General features: G+C 46.1%; 1 protein-coding gene across 5 annotated transcripts in view; it reads right to left on the reverse strand.

The window, feature by feature from the left end:
• Window positions 1-1,130: 1,130 nt before the first annotated feature.
• The window catches only part of LOC121322789 (1-phosphatidylinositol 3-phosphate 5-kinase-like), an 82,139-nt gene continuing 69,926 nt past the window's right edge, over window positions 1,131-13,343 (reverse strand). For all 5 annotated transcript variants that reach the window (XM_041263083.1, XM_041263082.1, XM_041263084.1 and 2 more), the window contains 6 exons: window positions 12,801-12,977; window positions 11,320-11,423; window positions 11,100-11,228; window positions 4,893-5,154; window positions 4,330-4,404; window positions 1,131-3,183 (listed from right to left, as the gene is read on the reverse strand). In XM_041263083.1, coding sequence (XP_041119017.1) covers window positions 3,068-3,183; window positions 4,330-4,404; window positions 4,893-5,154; window positions 11,100-11,228; window positions 11,320-11,423; window positions 12,801-12,977 — 863 coding nt within the window. In that variant the 3' untranslated portion in view covers window positions 1,131-3,067. The remainder of the gene's footprint in view (window positions 3,184-4,329; window positions 4,405-4,892; window positions 5,155-11,099; window positions 11,229-11,319; window positions 11,424-12,800; window positions 12,978-13,343) is intronic.

The following is a 13,343-nucleotide window of genomic DNA, read 5'->3' on the forward strand; positions in this document are numbered from 1 at the left end:
AGAATGTGGCGGGATACGTGGGCCGATTCCTGAGTGTATTGTTTTATATGGAGTTCCTGGGATCCCTTGGTCTTTGTGGTTTAAAAGGGTTAAAACATAGAAGCAGTTAACAAGTACAAGACACTCTGCTGGTATTTATATGCAGCTCAAGCTCCTGTCCCTGTCTCTGTGCTCAGTTGAATCAGTGGGCTGGTACAGGAGGCAACCTGTGAAAATGATCCTGACCCATTGGTGCCCAGATACTGCACTCTGGAGGAGACAGCTCAGTTTCAACACCAGGAACCAAGGTCCAGAAAGTATCTGGTTTAGCCTTGGCAGATTTCAGTCTGAAAACTGACCTGTAATGTAAAAAAATAGGATGCAGTACCTTGGAAACTAAAAACCAAAAAATAATTTACATATTAAAGCGCAAAATTAATAGTACAGTAAGGGAACTGCAAGTGTCAGAAGCTTCACATCACACTGGGTTAATCGCTTTTTAAGTCCTGCTGCCCGCAAATCGCTTTTTTCCTTAATGTTTTCACAACCTAGGGTTCTCTTCTAGACCAGTTAAAAAAATTCTGCAAGAGAATCTGCTTCAGTCCGCTAAAAAAACTGAAGCTTGGGAGGAAATTCACCTTTCAGCAGGACAATGATCCCAAGCACAAGGCCAAAGCAACATTGGAGTGGCTCAAGAACAAAAAGGTGAATGTCCTACAGTGGCTCAGTCAAAGTCCTGATCTCAATCCCATTGAGAATCTGTGGCACTATTTGAAAATTGCGGTCCACAAGCGTCGTCCAAACAACCTGAACACCCCGGAGCAAATCTGCCAAGAAGAGTGCCGACACGAAAGGTGGCTCTACCAAATGTTAAAATGTGTGGGGGTTGAATACTTATGCAAGCAAGATATTTCAGTTTTTTATTTTTCTTAAAAATATTTCCCAACATAAAACCAATGTCACCTTACAATAATTGATTTTGAGTTTAAGTGTTTTAAAATAAAATATTGAATAGAACGAAATTTCGAAAACGAGAGTTTGATTTTTAAATACATACAGTATACCACTTTTTCCTCAGTAAATGCAGTAAAACATTTTTTTATTTTCACACGTACACTTATGACACAAGGCATACATTAACGACACAAGGCACAGGTTAATATTTTATTAGATTATCTTTTTAAAACAAAACTGTATACATCATGATTACTATCCAAAAAGTCATCTATACAAATTAGTGCAGGCAAAAATTTGAACTTATCTTAAGAAGGACAGTTATATGAACCAGTTACAGGTGTTTTATGAGCTTTACGGGTCAGTGTGGTTAAGACTGCTGTCCTTGTTTAGCACCACGAAGAACTAACTCCATCTACCCCTTCACATACTCGTCAGTGTTAGGTTAGGTTACTATAATAGTAATGTGGCTTAAGAAAGGATAGGCATGGAACCAGTTTCTTGTGTCAATGCATCTGATTATGAACCTGATTCACTCCAATTACAACCACAGCCTGTCCATAACTTCAAAAGGAATGTTTTCTAAGTTTCGAAAAAGTGGCATTGCTCAACTACCTGCAGACAAGCTGCTTCAATTCAAGTTAACTTCAACACAAGGTCAAAATGAGTTTGTGAATGTAGAAGACATGGAAACATGGTTAATATTCTATTACACTTACTATTGTAAATAACAGTAACAGCTAGTGCTATTTGCATCCTTCTCTGCAAGTACTCATTGATTCCACTGAGAGCTCTTCAAATACATTAAGCTACATGATCACATCACAGTCCCCCCCATACACATTTCTTACAAAAGCATGTTTTAAAATGGGCAAACAGAGAGCAAGAGAGGTAAATGCATGGGGCTTATTAAGCCTAACATGCTTTTGACATCAGTTAATAGCGAGGGAAAGGCAGATTTCAGTCTACTCCAGTTCTGAAAAAGGACCTAGCGCATAGCCACTTGAGAAGCTGTTTCAAACAGTTTAGAAGCACCTACAGTCATCAACGTAGGAAGCCATGGACGTGTGCCAGCACTATTGCATTCTATTTTAATGAACAGAAGCCTGCCATCCCCTCTGAAAGAGTCAAACATTCTCAGTCAGCCCAAAACCATGACCTACACAATCTAAGCTTTACTGGGTTACAACCGGCTAGTGGATATATAGGATCTGCTTTAGAGAAGACACTGAAAATAGAAAAGTGCTGTTGTAGTTAAAAGAGTATTGTTGCATCAAAACATCTGACCACGTTTATACTTTACTGTAGGCAGTTCACACCACGAATAAACATGTTCTGAAGAGTCAGAGAGCTGGAGTTAATCATGGACAGTACTGCACACCTCACTGCTAACTCAACCCACTGTTCACCTGTACTAAACACACGTAGAGACTGAACACTCGGGTTGCGGTGGTAACTTTTTATAGACAGGCAATAATGTGAAAAATGTTTCTGCAGTTACCTCTTCACAGTTAAAAATCCTTATGTCTTTTATAATGCACTGGATACTGGATAACTGGCAGTCCTGCAGAACGTATGGTACAGTATGTAACATTCCCTAATGTAAAGAAGCACTGATTGCTCATGATAACACAAGAAAGAAAGTATGCCCTCAGTATAAAATCTGTGTATAGCTGTATCCAAAAGCATCTAAATAATGTGTCAGACGCCATGACTGTGCACTCCAGACAAGACTGGTCCATACGATGCCATGCCTCACTTTCATGTGCTTCTTTCAGCCAAAACCATGTTGAGAAGAGAATAAAGGAACAGCTCTCTTCAGTCCTCTTCAGCCCAGACCAGCACGCCAATTACAGGCTTGATAATGATAAAGAAAGTGTGAACCACACTGCAGACTTCTCACAGCTGATTCTCCCAATTCATAATGTTTTCCACCTCTGCAATACGGAATCCACTTACAACGCATGCTTTTAAAGACATTTCCATGTATTTGCTTTATTTTATTTCTACTTGTTCTTTGCATTTCATACACCATCTCTTTTTTTTTTTTTTTGCAAATCAAAAAAGGTATTCTGGAAGTTTGTTAAAAAATAAATAAATAAAAATAATAATAAAAAAAAATCCTGTTCCTCTATCAACAGTTGACACCCAAACCAGTCCAATGATCCGGTACCATTAGGAAGTACTTATCCATTGCTTCACAGAACCGAGTCCTGTACAGCTCTGGGGACACTACAGTTGGCATTTTACCTGTTAATAAAACAAAACATGTACCTTTTCAAACAGTCTGAAACACAGTACAAAACTAATTCAAACAAACACAAACCAGCATAACACAATATCCAGAACAAAACTCATCAGCCTAGCATCTTAAAAGGCATGTGATTTTAGCCACATTTCAAAGTTAATTATTGCAACAACAAAAGGGTCAAAGCACTTAGGACCTCTGAAGCACTGGGCTAACACTTAATGAAGTATACTAGGCCAGCCATACTGTACTCATAAAGTACTCACCACCACTGTGTGCCATTTCCTTTTGTAAAAAGAGCTGCTGGTATTGAAAAACAAGCTGCTAATAAAACAGAACTAGCAAGAAAGGAGCTCTTAAAATCACAAAGGATTTACAGGAAGGTTTTTAACATCAACGTTAGGAAAACATCTGCTGTTAAGTTAGCATGGCAGTAAATGGCAGGGATGGAAATAAGACTCACATTGCATAGCAAGCAGATCCATTCCTCGTTTTACTATTAGTTTAATAAGACACACCTGAGCTTGTTACCTATACACTGTGGAATGCGTGAAATTGCTACACAATAAGAGTCTTATTTCCATCCCTGAACTCATTAAAGTGCATTCATATTTAAAGATCTTACTATCACCTACAGAATCGAACCTTATTAAACAAACAAAAAATAAATACATTGAGGGTGTGAGAAACAGCACAACTGTGTAGGAGACAAACCAAAAACAAAGCAAAACATTTTAAACAATTCTTAAAAGAAAACACTGCAGCAGATGGACACCAGGAAGAACACCTGGGGGGATTCAACACGAGTTAGGATTTTAATTACATTGAGTTTTGGATCCACTGCATAGCCCTGAATAGCTGCAGTATAATTCTGCATTTCTGTCATGCACATCGATGCCCAATGAAAAGTCTATTAAATGGGAAAAAAAAACCACTTATTTGTTTACAACTCCCCATTGTATACAGATCTAAACTTAGATGCTTAGCCTGTGTCTCAGTTCTGCACTTGCAGCCTCGTGGATGTCTCCGATATAATTAAATAGTTTGCAAGCTACAATTTTGCGGATCCAGACTCCTAAAGAGGGATGAAACTTTTCTTGTGATGTCAGGGAGTCGGGTGTATTTTCAAAACCCCACATGCAACTCACCTTGTCCACCCAGGATTCCTGTGGACTTTACAACCATTTCAAGCTTCTTGTCCCACGTAAACGTCCGGATATAATCTGAAAAGAAAGAATGAGCATATTTAAAAAAAAAAAAAAAAAAAAAAAAAATCATTATGTAGGCTCTAGGATTTATTTGAATTTGTATTATATACTGCACTATTCATGTACTTCCTTTTTGCATATTCATGGATACTGCGCAATAAAAGCTTAACTGGATATAGGTGGAAGATGAAACACTGAACACATCTTCCATGGCTATCCCTCACCACGCCTGCAAATCCCCCCAAAAAAACCAGCTAGTCGGAGATAGTATTTCCAGTAATTTTCCTCATATGCAAAGCTCAAGCAACAAAACCAAAAGTCTCGTGATTTGAGTTTCGAGTGAACTTAGATTTTACCTAAAACTATTTTCTATGGGGAAAAAAAAAAGAAAGTGCTCTGGAGCAGCAGGGGCGCGCGGCAATGCGGGCAGGGGCGCGCGGCAATGCGGGCAGGGGCGCGCGGCAATGCGGGCAGGGGCGCGCGGCAATGCGGGCCAGCCTCACCAATGATGCCCACGACCAGCTCGTCCGTGGAGTCATCACGCCCCACCAGCAGGGAATAGTCGATGATCAGGTGGCTGGAGAGGAAGTAGGCGTCGCTGTGAATGGAGGCGTGGAGCACAGACTTGCAGTGGGAGCGGATATAGAGTGGGCTGTCCCGCATCAGCTTCAGCAGGTTCTCATCCAGCAGCACCACTTCACAGCTCTCCTTCCCAGTGTCCGTCTTTACATTGCGGTTCCGCAGGGAGCCCTTCAGATCAAACACCTACGAGGGGAGGGAGGGCATGACAGTCACTACAGCACGCTTACGGGACAAGGGCTTCACATTTCCATTCTAAATCCAGCCTGATCTGAAATCTCATGGAATTGAGAAGTGATATTCTGAATACAGTACCTGTATTTGGAATGCCCTAAGGAAATCATCATTTCAATCTGTCAACCACACTTTAAAATACTGAATCAGAAGAGATATAGGCACTAAAAAGAAACTTCAAAAATTTTGCAACACTTATTATATATGTTATGGGGTCCCACTGAAAGAAGCTGTATATGTATTTTTCAATCTGGAAAATAAAAATGACTATCTGGCATGCTTTAATAGAAATGTGCTGGATAAATGCCTAACTGCTTTACTGATCTTTTTAGATAATGCATACAGCAATGAGAAAAATGCAGGTGCAATGAAGCGGGTCCCTGGCTTTTCCTATTCAAACTGCGTATTCTGCCATACAGAGACAGTCACTGCATCAGAGAGGGCTCCTCACAGTACCTGATCACACACACACACAGGACTCCTCACAGTACCTGATCACACACACACATGGGACCCCTCACAGTACCTGATCACACACACACACGGGACTCCTCACAGTACCTGATCACACACACACACATGGGACTCCTCACAGTACCTGATCACACACACACACACATGGGACTCCTCACAGTACCTGATCACACACACACACACACGGGACTCCTCACAGTACCTGATCACACACACACACACACGGGACTCCTCAGAGGACCTGATCACACACACACACACGGGACTCCTCAGAGGACACACACACACAAAACACCCCGGGACTGAGGACCTGCACTGACACACACACGGGGATCCTCAGGAGTCTCTGGATCTCACACACACACACACATACGGGATCACTCAGAGGACCTGATCACACACACACACCATCCTCACAGGACCTGAGGACACACCACTGGACACACGGGACTCTCTGAGGACTGATCAACACACACGGGATCCTCAGAGGACCTGATGATCACACCACACACACACCACACACGGGACTCACACACCACCAACACACAAGGGACTCCTCACAGAGGACACCTGATCACACACACACACACACACGGGACTCCTCAGAGGACCTGATCACACACACACACACGGGACTCCTCAGAGGACCTGATCACACACACACACACACAGTACCTGACACACACACAGGACTCCTCACAGGACCTGATCACACACACACACACGGGACTCCTCACAGGGATCACACACACACACACACCTCACAGTACCTGATCACACACACACACACACGGGACTCCTCACAGTACCTGGGGACTCCTCACAGTACCTGATCACACACACACACATGGGACTCCTCACAGTACCTGATCACACACACACACTCCTCACAGGACTCCTCACAGTACCTGATCACACACACACACACGGGACTCCTCACAGTACCTGATCACACACACACACACACGGGACTCCTCACAGTACCTGATCACACACACACACACACGGGACTCCTCACAGTACCTGATCACACACACACACACACGGGACTCCTCACAGTACCTACCTGACTCACAGTACACACACACACACACGGGACTCCTCACAGTACCTGATCACACACACACACACACGGCTCACAGTACCTGATCACACACACACACACACACACGACTCCTCACAGTACCTGATCACACACACACACACACGGGCTCACTGCAGAGGACCTGATGAGTGGTGCAACACGTGGCCCTGAACGCTCCTGATCCATTCACACACACACACACACACACACGATCAGGACTAGGTACCTTGATCACACACACACACACACGGGACTCCTCAGAGGACCTGATCACACACACACACACGGGACTCCTCACAGTACCTGAGAGTTGTTGTGTGTGTGGTGTTGCCTGAGGAGTATCCTGAATAGGTAGTGGTGTGTGGTGCACAGTCTCATGGACTAGTGGGGTGTGTGCACCTGTCCTCACCGTACCTGATCACACACACACACACACGGGACTCCTCAGAGGACCTGATCACACACACACACACACACACACGGGACTCCTCAGAGGACCTGATCACACACACACACACACACGGGACTCCTCAGAGGACCTGATCACACACACACACACACACAGTACCTGACTCACACAGTCACCTGATCACACACACACACACACCCACACACGGGACTCCTCACAGTACCTGATCACACACACACACACGGGACTCCTCACAGTACCTGATCACACACACACACACACGGGACTCCTCAGAGTACCTGATCACACACACACACACACACACACTCACAGTACCTGATCACACACACACACACACTCCTCACAGTACCTGATCACACACACACACACGCGACTCCTCACAGGACCTGATCACACACACACACACACACGGGACTCCTCAGAGGACCTGATCACACACACACACATACGGGACTCCACACACACACACACACACACACACACACACACACCCTGTCATGGACTAGTGTGTGTCACACACACACACCAGTGTGTGTGTGCCCTGAGGAGTGGTCATGGACAGTGTGTGTGTTGTGTGCCCACTCCTCACAGTGTCACACACCCACGACCCCCAACTGACCAGTGTCCCTGAGGACTAGTGACAACACACATGTCACAGTGTGTGGGGACTCCTGAGAGTACCTGAGTCTCCTGGACTAGTGTGTGTCACAGTGACCTGATCACACACTGTGTCCACGGAGGACCTGATCACACACACACACACACGGGACTCCTCAGAGGACCTGATCACACACACACACACACGGGACTCCTCAGAGGACCTGATCACACACACACACACACGGGACTCCTCACAGTACTCCTCACAGTACATCACACACACACACATGGGACTCCTCACAGTACCTGATCACACACACACACACACACGGGACTCCTCACAGTACCTGATCACACACACACACATGGGACTCCTCACAGTACCTGATCACACACACACACACGGGACTCCTCACAGTACACACACACACACACACACATGGGACTCCTCACAGTACCTGATCACACACACACACATGGGACTCCTCACAGTACCTGATCACACACACACACACGGGACTCCTCACAGTACCTGATCACACACACACACACGGGACTCCTCACAGTACCTGATCACACACACACACACACGGGACTCCTCACAGTACCTGATCACACACACACACACACACGACTCCTCACAGTACCTGATCACACACACACACACACACGGACTCCTCACAGTACCTGATCACACACACACACGGGACTCCTCACAGTACCTGATCACACACACACACACACGGGACTCCTCACAGTACCTGATCACACACACACACACACACCTGATCACACACACACACACAGTACCTGATCACACACACACACACACACACACACACGGGACTCAGAGGACCTGATCACACACACACACACACACGGGACTCCTCAGAGGACCTGATCACACACACACACACACGGGACTCCTCACAGGACCTGATCACACACACACACACGGGACTCCTCACAGTACCTGATCACACACACACACACACGGGACTCCTCAGAGGACCTGATCACACACACACACACACACACACACTCACAGTACCTGATCACACACACACACACACACACACTCCTCACAGTACCTGATCACACACACACACACACACGACTCCTCACAGTACCTGATCACACACACACACACACGGACTCCTCACAGTACCTGATCACACACACACACACACACTCCTCACAGTACCTGATCACACACACACACACACGGGACTCCTCACAGTACCTGATCACACACACACACACGGGACTCCTCACAGTACCTGATCACACACACACACGGGACTCCTCACAGTACCTGATCACACACACACACACACGGGACTCCTCACAGTACCTGATCACACACACACACATACGGGACTCCTCACAGTACCTGATCACACACACACACACGGGACTCCTCACAGTACCTGATCACACACACACACATGGGACTCCTCACAGTACCTGATCACACACACACACACGGGACTCCTCACAGTACCTGATCACACACACACACACACACGGGACTCCTCAGAGGACCTGATCACACACACACACATGGGACTCCTCACAGGACCTGATCACACACACACACACGGGACTCCTCACAGTACCTGATCACACACACACACATGGGACTCCTCACAGTACCTGATCACACACACACACACGGGACTCCTCACAGTACCTGATCACACACACACACACACGGGACTCCTCACAGTACCTGATCACACACACACACACTCCTCACAGTACCTGATCACACACACACACATGGGACTCCTCACAGTACCTGATCACACACACACACACACGGGACTCCTCACAGTACCTGATCACACACACACACACACGGGACTCCTCACAGTACCTGATCACACACACACAGTACCTGATCACACAACACACACATGGGACTCCTCACAGTACCTGATCACACACACACACATGGGACTCCTCACAGTACCTGATCACACACACACACACACACACGACTCCTCACAGTACCTGATCACACACACACACATGGGACTCCTCACAGTACCTGATCACACACACACACACACACGACTCCTCACAGTACATCACACACACACACACACACACACGGTGTGTCCTCCCTGAGTACCTGATCACACACACCACACACTCGATCACAGTACATGATCACTGGTGTCACCTGGACTGAGGTGTGTGGACTCCTCACAGTGTGATCACACACACACACGATCCTCACAGGACCTGTCACACACACACACACACAGGACTCCTCACAGTACCTGGACTACACACACACACACACACACACACACACACACACACACTCACACCTGATCACACACACCTCACAGTACTCCTCACAGGACCTGATCACACACACACACACACGACTCCTCACAGTACCTGATCACACACACACACACATCACACACACGGGACTCCTCACAGTACCTGATCACACACACACACACATGGGACTCCTCACAGTACCTGATCACACACACACACACACACACACATGACTCCTCACAGTACCTGATCACACACACACACACACGACTCCTCACAGTACCTGATCACACACACACACACACACTCCTCACAGTACCTGATCACACACACACACACACGGGACTCCTCACAGTACCTGATCACACACACACACATGGGACTCCTCACAGTACCTGATCACACACACACACACACACGACTCCTCACAGTACCTGATCACACACACACACACACGGGACTCCTCACAGTACCTGATCACACACACACACACACAGTGGGTCCTGATCACGACTCCTGACATTACACACACACACACACGGGTGGTGCACACACACACACACACACACATCACACACACACACACACACGGGACTCCTCACAGTACCTGATCACACACACACACACACGGGACTCCTCACAGGACCTGATCACACACACACACACACGGGACTCCTCACAGTACCTGATCACACACACACACACACGGGACTCCTCACAGTACCTGATCACACACACACACACACACGGGACTCCTCACAGTACCTGATCACACACACACACATGGGACTCCTCACAGTACCTGATCACACACACACACACACAGGACTCCTCACAGTACCTGATCACACACACACACACACGGGACTCCTCACAGTACCTGATCACACACACACACACTCCTCACAGTACCTGACTCCTCACAGTACCTGATCACACACACACACACACACACACACACGACTCCTCACAGTACCTGATCACACACATACACGGGACTCCTCACAGTACCTGAGCTATTTTACGACCATAGAAAAGGTTCTCCATGACCAGCAGATCCAACTTCTTTTCTGTGTTGTTCTGAGAATTTTTATAGCCGATCCGATAGACGCCCAGAATCTTAGCCAGAGCTGTGGGTCTCTGAAACACATTTCCACATCATGTTCGAAAACAGAAGAGCATCTGTAAAAGCATCTATGTGAACGACTGCACTGCTGAACACTTCAGTTACCTTCTGCTGCACGGCTCCAGTAATGTAGGTGAAATAATGCGGAGCAAAGTCTAGGAAAGACTGAACTTCCAGCCGAGGCATCTGCTTCAGGATAAACCGGTCATCTACAAGCAAGAAAGAAAAGAAAAAGAACCGGCCATGTGGCACAGTTTAAAAACACCAATTATTTATTTATTTATTTATTTATTTATGTGTGTGTGTGTGTGTGTGTGTGTGTGTGTGTGTGTGTGTGTGTGTGTGTATATATATATATATACACACATACACACATACATACATACACATACATATAAAATAGATATTCTACACTTTGAATTACCTACAATTTGTAGTTTTACATTAAATAAAATTAGATAATGTACAATGCTGACAAATTAAGGAAATTCACTGGATAAATAGACTCAATACCATGATGCTTGGAGGTTTAGACAGAAAGGAATAGTAGAGTGTTACCATGTAGTACCTCACATCACAAGCACATTAACAGATATAAATAGATACGAGTGTGGTTACCATGCCATCAAAAGCCTTCAAGTACCTCCAGTGTTTGCTTTGAAACACACTTTCCCTTGACAAAGGCATGTTAACTGTGAGCCAGCTCACTCAATGGAAGTTCTCACAGCTTTACGTCAGATACAACTGCTTGATTTTTATTGTTGGAAGCATGCAATGAATCATCTCAGATTATAAACCCCCATTAATGTAACCTAGAACATTTAGAACCCTGAAGCAGCAGGCTCTGGACCTCGGTTCTATCTGAAACGTTTAGAACCCTGTGAAGCAGCAGGCTCTGGACCTCGGTTCTATCTGAAACGTTTAGAACCCTGTGAAGCAGCAGGCTCTGGACCTCGGTTCTATCTGAAACGTTTAGAACCCTGTGAAGCAGCAGGCTCTGGACCTCGGTTCTATCTGAAACGTTTAGAACCCTGTGAAGCAGCAGGCTCTGGACCTCGGTTCTATCTGAAACGTTTAGAACCCTGTGAAGCAGCAGGCTCTGGACCTCGGTTCTATCTGAAACGTTTAGAACCCTGTGAAGCAGCAGGCTCTGGACCTCGGTTCTATCTGAAACGTTTAGAACCCTGTGAAGCAGCAGGCTCTGGACCTCGGTTCTATCTGAAACGTTTAGAACCCTGTGAAGCAGCAGGCTCTGGACCTCGGTTCTATCTGAAACGTTTAGAACCCTGTGAAGCAGCAGGCTCTGGACCTCGGTTCTATCTGAAACGTTTAGAACCCTGTGAAGCAGCAGGCTCTGGACCTCGGTTCTATCTGAAACGTTTAGAACCCTGTGAAGCAGCAGGCTCTGGACCTCGGTTCTATCTGAAACGTTTAGAACCCTGTGAAGCAGCAGGCTCTGGACCTCGGTTCTATCTGAAACATTTAGAACCCTGTGAAGCAGCAGGCTCTGGACTCTGGATTTCCAGTAAGTTTCAGATGGTTTTATGAAAATGAAGCATGATCTACATGCAGCCTCTCGCTTTTACCCTCAGTGGCATAGAAGACAGCACCGGATTTGCCTCCGCGAGCCTGCCAGTTGACACAGTGGGCCAGGGAGCGGATAAAATCATCCGCTCTACTTTCCATGATCTCCTCCCGCATTTTGTGGAACTCCTCCGCATAGTAGATCCGGCAGTAGAACTTCGCATTGGCATCTGAAAACTCTGAAAAGAGCAGGGGGGGTTAAAACATGTTCAATGTGCTGCTGCAATTCATCCTGCGCTGCACAACAATGTTTAAACTCTCCAGCACTTTACAACTCATTTTACCAGTCTGGCATGGCATATCATGCATCAGAGACACATGCGTCTTCTGGTATTGTAAGTGTGCAAGTGGACACGGAGAGTGCCTATAATGTAGTGCGTTAAGCCACGACAACCCAGAATGGATGCATTTAAACTGGTGTAACCCTAAAACTGCAGTGGAATCATTTTACATTGAAACAAAACTCAGCAACTGCCTAGCTTGCCCCATTTCTCACCCGTTTAATCTTCTGTGTACCGCCGCACATCTGAAAACAGACAGTGTTG

This window comes from Polyodon spathula, chromosome 11 (genome assembly GCF_017654505.1).
Source record: "Polyodon spathula isolate WHYD16114869_AA chromosome 11, ASM1765450v1, whole genome shotgun sequence".
Classification (NCBI taxonomy): Eukaryota; Metazoa; Chordata; class Actinopteri; order Acipenseriformes; family Polyodontidae; genus Polyodon; species Polyodon spathula.